The 13,942-nt window shown below is 35.0% G+C and overlaps 1 protein-coding gene across 4 annotated transcripts; it reads right to left on the bottom strand.

Annotated features, from left to right (window-relative positions):
- Positions 1-8,464: 8,464 nt before the first annotated feature.
- On the bottom strand, positions 8,465-12,127 carry LOC145323931 (uncharacterized). 4 transcript variants are annotated; one of them, XR_013881142.1, is made up of 7 exons: positions 11,566-12,127; positions 11,270-11,326; positions 10,792-10,832; positions 10,322-10,458; positions 9,856-9,939; positions 9,126-9,462; positions 8,465-8,547 (listed from the first exon to the last, which is right to left on the bottom strand). XR_013881142.1 is itself a non-coding variant. In XM_080166533.1 (6 exons), exons 1-6 carry the CDS (start codon positions 11,753-11,755, stop codon positions 9,459-9,461), a joined length of 513 nt encoding a protein of 170 aa, XP_080022659.1. In that variant the 5' UTR covers positions 11,756-12,127; the 3' UTR covers positions 9,025-9,458. The 4 variants fall into 4 exon arrangements, 2 of the variants coding, with proteins under 2 accessions (XP_080022659.1, XP_080022658.1); XR_013881143.1 differs by lacking the exon at positions 8,465-8,547 and having other exon boundaries at positions 9,008-9,191; positions 9,378-9,462; XM_080166533.1 differs by lacking the exon at positions 8,465-8,547 and having other exon boundaries at positions 9,025-9,462.
- Between the last annotated feature and the right edge of the window lie 1,815 nt (positions 12,128-13,942).

Genomic DNA, 13,942 nt, shown 5'->3' on the forward strand with positions numbered 1-13,942 from the left:
AGTTGTTTTATAGAAAAATGAATCTGTAGTATAGATGTAAAACCAGATAACTATCTTGATCCCGCTGTTGGGGACTTTTTTCGTCTGCTACAAAATTGCTTTCTGCTCTTTTGTAGCGACTTGGCTGTGTTAACAAACCCATCGTTATTGGTTGATTTTCAAAAACCCAATTTTTGGTCGTGACAGGGTCCTCCGGAAGGGAACATCAATTTTCTAATCCTCCTTCCTCCTCTATTGTTTTTTTTTTATAATTTGGTTATGGGACAATAAAGTAATTATAATGCAATATTTCTCTATATTAATAACTCTATTCTACTTGAAGTTATTACAGCACCATATGTCTCCAGAATTATATGTACAATAAGTATACATATATAAACCACTGATATGCACATGTATATACCAGGGATATAAAGGGATAAGCCAATGGCCGATATAAATTGGTGTGCATCCCCAATGCACTAATTTAACCTTTTTGTAAATTAAATTATCTGTTGAAACGTTTGGACACCCAACTAATGAATCATCTTTTGGGACTAGCTGATAAACAGCCTACTTTCCCCATCCTTCTTGTCTCTGATGCATAAATAAAAAATATAATAATATATTTGGGGGTATAAGCATACCTAATAGACATACCTACATGAATATATGTAGCTAAGGTTAGCATATACAATTATTTGAAAAATAATATAAAGGAAAACCTAGAAACGATTATTTTGTCCTTCTTATTGCAATATGCCAATGCTAGAAAAAAATAATATTAACGGAAAACCAAAAAAGTTTACTACTCTTTATAATACTAGCGGCTACGCTCCTAGCATCTAGGGACTCTGTATTATCGAAGGAACAAACTAGAAAAATATCTTTAAACCACCCCAAGACTTAAATCTAAAAATCAAATAACCTAAAACCATTACTAGATCTATTAGTTTATAGGATCTTAAGCTTAAGAAAAAAAACCTTATTACTTTTAATATTTGGACTAGCGATTACGCCCCTAGAGGCCTCTAGGGACACGTAAAATTGTTTCTTTACAATCTATTTTATAATCATTATTAGTTATGTTTTTAGCTAATTGCAAAAAATGTAAGCAGGGCGGCGTTTTTTTTATTTTTGTCGATTTCTCTAGGGAGGGTGGTGGTACTGTCCCCCAAAATAGTTATAAACCTTCCTAGGACCTGTGAGAATTTACCCTGTTAAGGAGAACCCGATCGATTCAGCGGTAAGTGAGATCCTTCGGTACAAACATAACACACAAACACACAGACATCCTGTTTCTTTGTTATAAGGATTGCTATATGCTAAAATACTTGTAGTAAGCAATGAATATCTTAAAATTGATATCTTTTCCTGCATAAAAGAATGTATGTGATTGATCGAAATTTTAAGTGTATGCACAGCAATGCAGGGATCTAAAGGGATAAGACAATAGACGATAAATTTATGTACATTCCAAATGATGATATACAAAATTATGTAGATTACCTTTAGTTGGGGACTAGTTTAATAAACAGCTCAATGTCCCCTCCCTCCCTGACAAAAATGTGTTTCACACGAGTTGTCAAAGGTTACCCTTTTTTTGCAATATTTGCATGACAATAAAATGCATGGTTTAATTTTAAGTGAAAATATTCGTTGTGAGCCAATTAAATTTTGATGTTTTTAAAACATTTTTTTCCAGTTTAATGTTGAAATCGATCAATATCCGCTGGATAAGAAGTTTTCAGCCTTACTCAAAAATCATGTATAGCATCTTATAGAAAATAAAAATAAAATTTAATAATCCTATGTATTTTTATTTCAATAACCGCGGAAAGCTGTCAATAATACGATGTGATAAATAAATACTATTTCATATTATTTTCTTGAAAACGGATACGCCCCTTGCATCAAGGGGCTCTTAATTCGAAAGGGCAGAGAGGAGCTAGAAAAATACCTTAAAACAATCACAGGAATTAAATTTTAAAATAAAATAGCCAAAAAGCAATCACAGTTCCTATGTGAAGCTTATCTACATAAAATTCCTATCGGTTCAGTAATGAGATCTTAAGCTTAACAAAATAAGAAACCTTTTTATGTAACAAAATATTCACAATAAAAATTTAGTGGTCTATCCAAAATAGGAAAATTAATGATTTAGATTATTTCATAACTTCAATTTTCACATTATCATTGTTTAGTCTCACGTTTAAGATTTAATACTTTAATTTAATATTAGTAGTTTTAAAGTGTTAATTTTCCTTATTAACGGAATTTTACTAGGGTCAATTACATATTATACTTTTTGATACTTTGTATTCTCTTTTATGGTTAGTCCGTCGGTCTCAGTCCGTCCGTAACGCTATAGAGCAATGTGGTTTTCTCGGCGGCTATTGAAGATATTGACAGCTCTAAAATCTTTGGTGATTCCCTGTATAAATGAGCATAAAGTGTATAATTTACTTTGTCCGGCAGTCTGTGGGTCATGCATAAAAAAAACTTTAAAAATATGTGTTTCATTAATGTTTCAGAAAAGTTTCGTGATTAATTATTGCACATTTATTAACTAAACATCTTTTCTTTACTTTGTATTGTCTATGTGTCCTTCCATGGATTTTTAGTACTTCGCTAATTATGGACGTTTACATCCTTGTTTTTAATTATTCACAGTAACAAATCAAAACTTTGATCAATCCATAATGCTATCTTATAGCTATTTAAGCCGTATTTAAATCACCTTATTCATCGATCTGCAAGTAGTACGAAGTCCGTATGAAACTTAAGATCTTGGTAACCGCTGAACAAAAACTTTTTAGGTGATAAACATACTAGTTCTGGAATGATTTTCTTGGGGAAATTTATGCATTTTTAAACTTTGAGTTAAGCCTCTTGTCCTACTATATTAAGTAGTAACATTTTTTGTCCCATCTTGTTTATCAATGACCCAACTAAATTCTCCAATTTTAGATAAGCTTTGCTTCGGTACTTGGGTGGTAATTGGCAATTGGCTATTGTTGCCTATGGTGCTAGAGGCGCAACCGCAAGTGTTATAGGATAAACAAAATTAGTTAAGTGGGAATAATTAAAATAAGTTTATCGCTGCGGTAATTATGGATAAAATAATCCTTGTTTCAATTACAAGTAAGGAAAAAGTTAATAACCATCGAGCTTTTTGACATCTGTCCGTATGTCTGTACGTCCGTAACGGTTAGCTCTTTTCGTTGATTTAGACATGTTAGAAATTGTCTTATCCATTTCAAACATGATGATTCCTTTAACAGTTAGGTACGTTTAGAATCTCTATAATCGTTGCCAGAAAGTCAGTGCGTTCGTTTTAAACATGCTGATTTTTGTCTTTTTCGACAACACCATTTTTAGAGCTTAGCTTTTATGGATGCTGTCATCCTTGTTTTTTATCTGTACATCTGTTTAAGCAATCCCCAGCTTGCCAATTTTATATCCATTAGTGTTTGTATTCAGGGAGGGAAAGGACATTGGGTTGTTTATTACACTAGTTCTCAAAGTTTTATAATAACGTTTTCTTTTTTGCAAGCTTAACAAAATTGGGGACTTTTAATGAATTGGGATAGTTGGTTCATTGTGTTGAGTGACCAAACGTTTCAACCACTAATTGTAAAATGCAGAAGGGGTGATTTTGTGTATCACCATGTGACCATTGGGAATGTACATACATTTATCGGCTATTGTGTTATCCCTTAGATCTCTGGTTTGTCTTAGACAATTAAAGATAATGAAAATCTTGCAAATTACTCTCAAACAAGGATAACAACATTCATAATAAGCAATCCTCGTCAAAATTTTAAAAAAAACTCAATGGTATGCGATCATAGCATTTTTTGTCTTTGGTCCAACTTATTGATATACGTTTTTATTCATCCCTGTATTTAGAGGCGAAACTACTCTACGTACTTTGTCCGTCCTTCCGTCCGTCTGTCCATTAGTTTATTAGTCTAATATTGAGAAATTGGGTTCAATTAGGAGCTATTTAAAGTAAGTCTCATATTTTAGGAATAACTTTGGTTAGTCAGTCATCCCACAAAATATATTTTTACCAAGGTTTCGTGATTTATTTTTATTTATTATTCAATTCATTTTCCTTCTTTTTCTCTATTATTATCTTTTGATATGCTACGCTATAACCCACTTTGTCTGTTTGTCCATCCATGACATTTGTTCTTCGCTACATATGAATATCATCATTCTTGGTAAAAAAATAAAAGAAATAATACAGAAACAAATATGCAATTTAGAACATGTTTGCAACAAAAACAATTCATTTTTGATTACTTTTCCAAAATTGGATATCATTTTAAAATTTAATTGTTTACCCTCTCATTATTTTTAAAAGCGAAGTCCTCCGTACATTTATAACTAGCTCCACTAATAATTATTTTGGAATGTTATAATGATCATTTCAATTACAAACTTGGCATAATAATTCTTGCATTACCTTATTACAATTTTAGAAAACTCTATAGACATTACCAGAAAGAGTCCGTATGTCCCTTTAAAACTTTATTGGAATATTTTTTAATTCTATTTATCTTATTTTTGAAATACCGTTTCTTTGACAACAAGGTATAACATTATAAGCAATGCATCACTATGACAAAGTCATAACACTTATTTAAATTAATATTATGCTTATTAAGTTCTAAAACTCTACAAGTGTTGATATTATTTTTTCTCGTATTCATTCGAATCCGGTGGATAGGAACCGGTTCTCATCCATACGAAAAAACTATGTCTAGCATCGTATTATATTCAGCTTTCTACGAATTTAAAAATGTACAATCATAAGATTAAAACCAGTTTTTTTAGCCGGTGCCTTCGGCACCTCGGGGCTAAAAAAATGGTTTTAATCTTATAATTGTACATTCTATATCCGCGGAAAGCTGTTTATAATACGATGCGAGAAATAACTATTCTTACCATCTGATTTTAGAGCTTCGCTTTTATGCATGTATTATACCTCTTAATATATTACTGTTTCTCAAGGACAATTAAATTGGTCGATAAATGTAATTACATGTAAAACAGTAAGCATAACAATTAATCTGCCTTTTATTTTTAAAAGCGAAGCTTTTCTATAATTAGGGTCGGTCCGTCCGTACGTCCGTCCGTCCTATAATTTAGGCGTGTTAGAATTGTCCTATTTATTTCAAACTTTGCATGGTGATTTCTGTAGTAGTTAGGTACGATTTAGATAGCGTAGCAACTCTATAATCATTACCAGAATGTCCGTACGTCCATTTTAAACATGTTGATTTTTTTACTTTTTAACAACAAATTTTTATGTGATCTAATAATTCGATTAATCTGATTTTTGGTATACTGATTCCTGGGACAACAAAGTACAATATTATAAGCGAAGCAACCTTATAATCAAGTCCAAAAAATGTAAGTATGTCCATAAACATTATTATGTATCAAAAAGTTTTTCAACAATTTTACTTACAATTTTGCTTCGACATTTATATTCTGATTATTCAGTTCTGACACTATACAAGTGTTAGTGTCCGTTTGTCCTACCGTTTCAGTGCTTCGCTTTTATGGATTTTGTCATCCTTGTTAACTTATGGTTATAACATTAATTATTTGTAATAAACTTTGTGGTTTTCTGCAGGGAGGGAAGAGACATTTGGTGACGAACCCCAAACTGTCCCAGTTTTGAGCAAGACAATTCCTGTGACGTCATATAAAAGGGAAGGGGGGAAGAAAATCTTTTCCTTTTTCTCCCATCTCTTTTAAATGAATTTTCTTTCCCCCTTCCATTTTTCTTCTCCGAAACGTATATGACGTAACTGGAATCGTCTTGCTCAAAACTGGGACAGTTTGGAATTTGTCCATTTTGCTGTTTATTACACTATTCCTCAAAGTTTTATAATAACTTTTTCTTGTCTAAAAAACTTTGGGGACCTTTGTTGTAATTTGATTGGTTGTTTCATTAGGGTTAGTGTCAAAACGTTTTTTTCATTAATTGTAATCTACAGAAGGGGTAATTTTGTGCATCATTATTGGGGATGTACATCAATTTGTTAACTCTTGTCTTATCCCTTAGGATACCTGAACATACTTTCGAACAGACAGACATCATGTTACTGTATAATATGGTATTTAATTTCAGATTGCTGTAAACTGTCTCTTTTTTGTTGCAGGGATCTAAAGGAATAAGACAATGGCCTAAAAATTGATGTATTGTACATCCCCAATGATGATACACAAAATTACTCTTTTCGTATATTACATTTAGTGGTTGGTTTAGACACTCAACTTGATGAACCAACCATTCAAAGTTTAAAGCAAAGTTCCCTAATAACGAATAACAAATGTTATTATAAAACTTGGGGACTAGTGTAATAAACAGCCCAATGTCCTCTCCCTCCCTGCTGTTTTGTTATCCCTTTGAGAATAATTGTGATTGTATTCTCATAAGCATAAATAGTTTTTAAACTGGTTTCTAAAATCAAATATTAGAGTAGTGTAACATTAGACTTTAGGACCATTCAAGACTTTTATACTAGTGTGATTTCATATAAAATATATCCCTAGAAATAGTCTGAAAATTTTACATGACATTGTTCTAAACCAAGTAATTTATTGACCTCAAAGCTTGGTTTTTAATAAATTATATTAAACTTGTGCTTAATTATATTAAACGTCATACTGACCAACCATAGGTCAATTAAAATGTATTCTAGCCTGCCATTGGTAATTTAGTCTGTGTATTGGCCTATCATTGGTCATTTGTATCGTATGACGTCTTTTTTATAGACACTTTACAGAGCTTCACATTAGGCAGCTACAGGCGAGCTTTGAACAGTTCAAAACGTTGTCAAAACGGCAGCTCAAACATTTTTAGAATCAACAGATAGAATTAATTTTATAAAAACTGTTCTATGCTTGACTTAAATTATAAGAATACACGATTTCAATTTAAGTAACTAATTCATTTTTCTTAGTTTTGTTAAAAGTTACTTTTCAGGATTTTTTCTTTAATACTTTTAAGAAGAAATAAAAAAATGGCTGTATTTTATAAATGTTATGTTTTATTGTTTATTATGTTTCACCAAACCTCTTATTGTTTGCTAAATAAATATTGGTTTGTTAATTTTGTACTACCGGCTGCGCCCCAATCAACTAGGATCCCTCAGTGGTGTACACAGGCTTTTGTCAGAAGGGTGACCAAAGTGGAAGTAAAAATTTTGACAGCACCTTAAACCAAAATCAACTGTGTAACGTAGATGTTTTTTTGTAATTAATTAGGTGTCCTACCCCCTCCCCCCCACACCTAATTAACATATTAACAAAGTCAAAAGGCGTCCCTTGACTGGTAAATTGACATTGGGGGGTGTTATCCTTATAATAACAGGATGTCTGTTTGTCTGTCTGTTTGTGTGTACCGAAAGATCTCGCTAACCGCTGAACCGATCGGGCTCTCCTTAACAGGGTAGCTTCTCATAGGTCCCGGGAAGGTTTATAACTATTTGAGGGGAGGGTACCACCAACCTCCCAAGAGAAATCACAAAAATCAAACACCATTTTTTTTGCCTAGTGTCATATATTTATGTTGTGATGTCATATATTTAAGTTTGCAGACCATATGTTAATTGTTACTCTTAATTGCTCTTTAATTGCTCTCAGAAAGAATAAAGAGAAAATATATTTAAGTCAGTTGATATTGAGAGTCCTAACACAGAACATTATCTGGTTTGGGTTCGAGTCTTTATTAAGACCAATACAGCTATTTACAGACATCCTACTACTTTAGATAGTTTGCATAGGCAGATATTCTACCCCTTCAAAGTGCATAGTTAATTAATACGTTGTATTAATTAAACAGACAGTCATCCTGTTGTTTGGTGTCCTGATATACAGACAGACATCCTGCTACTTCAGAACTATCCAGCTTTGAATAATCAGTAGTTTTGACTTATTAACATATTTAATCATTTCTAAATATAGTATCAATATATAATCTTATTTACTCAAAAACTGCATTTAATCCAATTTAATAAATACTTGAAAATCTGTTTGCATTTTGAATTGAACATTAAGTCTACTCTATCATTAGCTTATGCTGTTTGTCTGTATCACATTTGGCGCAGTCTTATTGTGCTACGTGTTATTTAGACCTGCTGCTGAGTTAAGGGTGGGGGAAGTGGTGTTTAATTTGAAGTCACTCACTTTTTGAGATATTTTTTTTATCTCGGATTTTTCACAGTTTTGTTTTAGTTTTTATATTTCTAACTTGATTTATATTTCAGGTTTCTGTGGAATTTCATTCTTTAACTCTTTTGATCTAAATTTCACGGCGGATCTAGTTCCAGTGCTCGGATATGGCTGATGGAGAAAAAGGAGAGCGGGGTAAAACTGAAGGCAAGCGTGGACGGCCGCCTAAACGTCCTCGGGAGAATGACAGTCAGGATGATGATGGAACTCCCGAACATTGGGAGGAGGAGGATGCTGCGGCTGAGGATGCTGGTGCAGGTGCCAATGCGAATGTGGAGTTGGCGTTGGGCGAGGTGGAGAATGACGTTGTGCCTGAAAGCATAAAAAAATATGTTAGGGCAATGTTGCAGGAGCATACGACTGTCAAAGATCAGGTGGATAAGTTAACGGCGGCGAATAAACGGCTGGAGAATAAGGTGAAAGAATTTAAGAACTCTGATGAGCATAAGAAGTTAGGTTATGATGTTGATTTGGCTACTATTAAGAAAAAGGTGGCGCAATTGCCAGTGGATGGGGATATTAGCGGTTTTTTGTATGAAACAAGTATGGGGGCTAGTGTATCTGCAGTCAAGGCGACGGGGGATGATTCGTTTAATACATCTTTCATTAATCGTTTGAGTGTGGAGGCTAAATTGGATTCTACATTTGTATAATTCCTCAATTGATTGTGGGATAGTGATTTTGTGCGGGATGCTCCATTTTGGGATGGAAACATTGATTTTGAGGATTATTTCTTATCCTTATGGAGGGTTGCTAGGTTCGCAAAGTTGGAGGATCCTATGCTTTTCAAGGACATCTTGTACAATAGGATTTTTGAGTGCAAAGGGAAGAAGATGGGGAGGTTGATTACGCCGGAGGCTAATGCTTCCTTAAGTGCTTTAGGTTATTACCTGTTGATAAGAAGGTTGGTGATACCCTTTGCTGATACAGAGTCGGCTACCGAATTCTTTTACGCCCTGAAACAAAAGAGTGGTCAGAATGTGGATGTGTTTTTCAATGCTAAATTGCGTCTGTTTAGGCTTATGCATCCTGGTCAAATTTCTAGACAATCTTGGCGTGATTTCTATAATAATGTGGCTAAGAATTTGCTGTTTTCTGATTTAGCTAGAGATATGGCTAATTTCATTGAATCTATGCATTACCTGGAAGATTACAGTGCTTTCTTGACTTATTTGATTCGCAGAGGTCAGCATTATGTAAGCTGGGCTCGTTCTGGACACGTATCACCTGAAAATGTAACGTCCTGTTATTCTCAGGCTATGGAAGGGTTGAGGCTAGAGGATTCTAGGGAGGTGAAAGCTAGGCCTGTAATCAGTGAAGTGCATGTATCTGATATGGAGGGCAGGACTGAGATTGGCGATAATAATGCGTGGATTGAAGGGGATGATGATATTCCTTGGGATCAGGTTGAGAACGTGATTGGGGCTCTGAATTCGAAGGCTAAAACTATGATTTTTTGGTATTGTGGGAAAAAAGGTCATGTAGTGGCTAGTTGCTGGCAGAAGAGAGATGGCAAGCCGCCAGCTCCTGATTCTCGCATAGGAAAGACCAAAGCTAAGTTTTTCTCAGCCGGTAGCGAAAAGAAAGAGGGTCCTGGAGTGCCTAATAATAGGGTAATACCTGAGCAGTTTCTGAAGAAGACAGTCAATCAGGTGGGGCCTGTTGTGGATAGGTGGGGCAATCAGGTGGGGCCTGTTGTGGATTCTGAAAAGAGCAGAGATGAGAAACAGTATGAGGCTATGATTGCTGACATAGCCAGAAACAATTTCCAGCAATATCCTATGTAATGGATATGATTGATTTGATGTATAAATCTCATTCTAGGATGAAATTTATAGATCGTTCTTTTATTCATATTCATTATATAGGCTATAGTACTGTAAATAGTTAATTTTGCTGTCTTGTATTTACATTATTGCTTTCAACTTTATAAAGCATTACTGTCTTGTTTATTCGTCAGTCAAGGTGTGATCGTGTTAATGAAAACATTATATATATATATTTATATATATATATATATATATCTACTATATATTAATTTTTGATAAGTACCTATGCAAGGTTGAATACTTCGAGAGGTACTTACCTGTATAAAAAAAACTTGGAGTGTAGCTGTGTGATGCTGGTAGTTTGGGAGATGTACAGGATTTCATAAATTGAACAGTATGTTGGCGGCTGGTGACAGATGAGGGGCTGACTGCTGTGTAGTGGAATGATGTATATCTAAAATATATGGATATATTAATTATAATGACTAGTGTTTTCAAGAGATTGTGAAGTTTTTGAAGATAACGAAAATGCCTATTTGTGCGGATTTAGAATTTCTTGTGCCTGGGGCTGATATTCCGGTGAAGGAGTTAGGAATTATTGATACAGGAAATAATTTTAATTCTTTGATATCTAGAGAAATTCTTGATAAACATGGAGTTGAGTTTTGTCCTGCTAAATTATCAGCATATTCAGTAGATTTAAAGAAAGTTAATATTATTGGATATGTTGAGTTGAAATTTAGATTTGCTGGAACTCAAGCTGTGTTTACGGAGATATTTTATGTACCTGAGGTGACGAGTAGGTTGGTAAATCTTGGATCTGATTTCCTGAAAAAGAATAAAATTAATATTTGTTTGGATGAAGATAAGTTTGAATTTTGTGGGGAATCTGTTCCTATTAATTCCTGTTTACAGAAACAGGTGGTGGCAGAGATACAGAAAATTCCTATTTTGTCCGGACGAATGAATTCTGAAATTCCATCTAAACCTACCTTGCCAGGGATAAAGGAGGGGGGTGGGTTTGGAGAGTTATATTCAACGAAGTATAATGTGAAGTTGCTGGATAAAACTATTTTTTATCCTGGAGGATCTACCGCTGTGGTGCATGTGACTGGATTAAAGAATGATGGGCTTTGGTACGTGTCCCCTAATTCTTCTAAGATGACAAGTGGCAATGGGATTATGATTATTGAGGGGGTGTATCAGCCACGGAAAGATGGGTCCTGTGTGGTTAATGTGGTTAATGCGTCAATAAAACCTATTACCTTGCTGAGAAATGTGAAGATGGGGCATTGTTTCATCATGGATAATCAAGATGTTACCTGTAATAAAACAATTAATGAATTGGATAAGCCAGAAAAGTTGTCGGGGCAAAAAATGCATGAACGGGTACAGTTTATTATTCAAAAATTGAAGTTAGATGAAAACCAGATGATTAAGGAAAATCCAGAATTGAAACCCAGGATTATTAAAATTTGTTTGGAAAATTTTGATATCTTTTCAATGAATGATTCAGATATTGGTGATTGTAGATTAATGACATATAATATAGAATTGTTACCTGGAGCTAAACCTGTGAAGGCCAGAAATATTCCTTTGAATCCAGAGTACGATGCTAAATTGAAGGAACAGTTGACCAAATGGCTGGATGCTGGCATTATTGAGGAGGGTTTCTCGGATTGGTCCAGTCCTATCTTTGCTGTGAAAAAGAAGGCTGCACCTGGAGCAGAGGCTAAGTTGAGGTTTGTCATCGATTTCCGCAACCTCAACAACGTGACTAAGCGGGTGGCGTGGCCGCTGCCACTGATCTCGGATAATTTGACGAAGCTGGGTTCTGGCAAGGTGTTCAGTACTCTTGATTTGACAGCTGCCTACCATTCGATGACTATGGATGAAGACTCTAAACCGTTAACAGCTTTTAGTGCAGCAAACAGGATGTATTTGTTTAACAGGTTGCCATTTGGGTTGTGTAATGCACCCAGCCTGTTCTGTGCTCTGATGGATAAGGTGCTGTCTATCTTGCCAGGTATGTATGGATTCTGTATCAGCTACTTGGACGATCTGATCGTGTTTTCATCAAGTCCAGAGGAACATGTAGAGCATCTGCAGGCACTGTTTCAAGTTCTTCGACAGGTCAACCTGAAATTAAATTTAGATAAGTGTGATTTATTGACTAGAGAATGCCATTATTTGGGACATATTATTAGTGCCGATGGATTGAAAATGAATCCTGCATATCTGGAACGGATTAAGGATTGGGGCAAGCCTAGAACAGGGAAGGAGTTGCAGAAATTTTTGGGATTTACTAATTATTACAGAGGATATTTTGCTGATTATGCCAAGAGGTCGTGCATGTTGGATAGTCACAGGAATGACACTATAATAAAGTGGACAGAAGAGTTGAACAGAGTATGGACTGAATTTATGGAAATGTTCAAGACTGAAATGTGTAAAGGCTATCCTCAATGGGATAATCCTAATCTTTTTATTGTGGATGTAGATTATAGTTCTCAGTATTTTGCAGGGATTATTTCGCAAGAACAGGATGGTGTGGAGAGAGTGTTTGGTGTCTGTAGTAAGAAGTGTAATGCTGCAGAACAAAATTATCCTTCCTATAAAGGAGAATTAGGTGCATTAGTATATGCATTAAAGAATTTTTTACACTTTTGTAGGTTTCGTGAGTTTTTGGTTCGGACAGACAGTATTTCACTAGTGCATTATAAACGTTGGGCTAAAGGATCAATAAACGGTGTCACCTATCGATGGATAACTTTCTTGCAAAGTTTTGACTTTACAGTTATCCATCGACAGGGGACTAAGCATGTGAACGTAGATTATTTGTCGAGAACTGAGTTAGATTGTAAGAATCATCGACTGAAGGATTGTCAGGAGTGTAGAGAGACAGATAATAAAATTTTGGATCCTTACCTGGATGATTCACCATTTCTGGATCAAATCTACTCTATTATGCAGGTACATTCTGCAGAGGATGAGGCGGATGTTGAGTTTGTCTGGCAAAGTAGTCTTCAGCAGGACGAGATCCTAAATGAAATAAGGTTATGGATATTGGAAAGGAGACAGTTGTCGTCTTATGAGAGGGCGGAGTTATCGGGCAGAAAAGAACTATTGTACAATCTTATTGGCCACATGTATGTGCTAGAGGGGGTTGTAATTTTCAGACAGCCTTTGGCCGAAGGGGGTTTCGTCGAGAGGCCTGTAGTGCCTCTTTCTTTATACAATGATATATTTGATTCAGCTCATGGTGGATATGGTTCTGGACATAGAGGTGTGCAGGAGACAATACGTAAAATAAATGAGAGATTTTTTATGCCTGGCGTGAACAAGTTTGTGGAATCGAGAATACGAAGTTGTATTACATGTTTGAAAAAGGCTGGAAGTAATCCTAAACATGTTTCACCTATAACTCATTCTGTTCAAAGTAGTGAAGTTTTTGCTAATATGTCCGTAGATCTGGTTGGACCTTGGACTCCATGTTATCATCAGGGACAGACGGTTAAATTTGTCCTAATCATGGTTTGTCTATTTTCTAGATATGTTTTTACATGTCCGTTGGTTGATGCTAAAACTGAAACAACTGTAAAGGCTATATTGGAAAATTTTGTACCTACCTATGGTTTATTTAGAGCTTTGAGATCGGATAGAGGTACAAATTTTACAAGCAATGTGTTTAAAGGCGTGATGAAAGGATTGGGGGTGGATACTGTCCTAATTCCCCCCAGGAATCCAAATTCGAATCCTGTAGAGAGGCAAAATCAAAGTTTGTATGCTGCTTTGAAAGTAGATGAAAATCATGGAACAAAGGACTGGGCTAAAAAATTACCTTTGGCTACGTTAGTGATTAACTGTTCCAAAAGTACTAGAACTGGATATTCTCCATTTTTTCTGGTTTTTGGTCGGCAGCCACGTATTCCTCTCGA

Source organism: Acartia tonsa, chromosome 7 (genome assembly GCF_053477335.1).
Source record: "Acartia tonsa isolate MP-2025a chromosome 7, ASM5347733v1, whole genome shotgun sequence".
Classification (NCBI taxonomy): Eukaryota; Metazoa; Arthropoda; class Copepoda; order Calanoida; family Acartiidae; genus Acartia; species Acartia tonsa.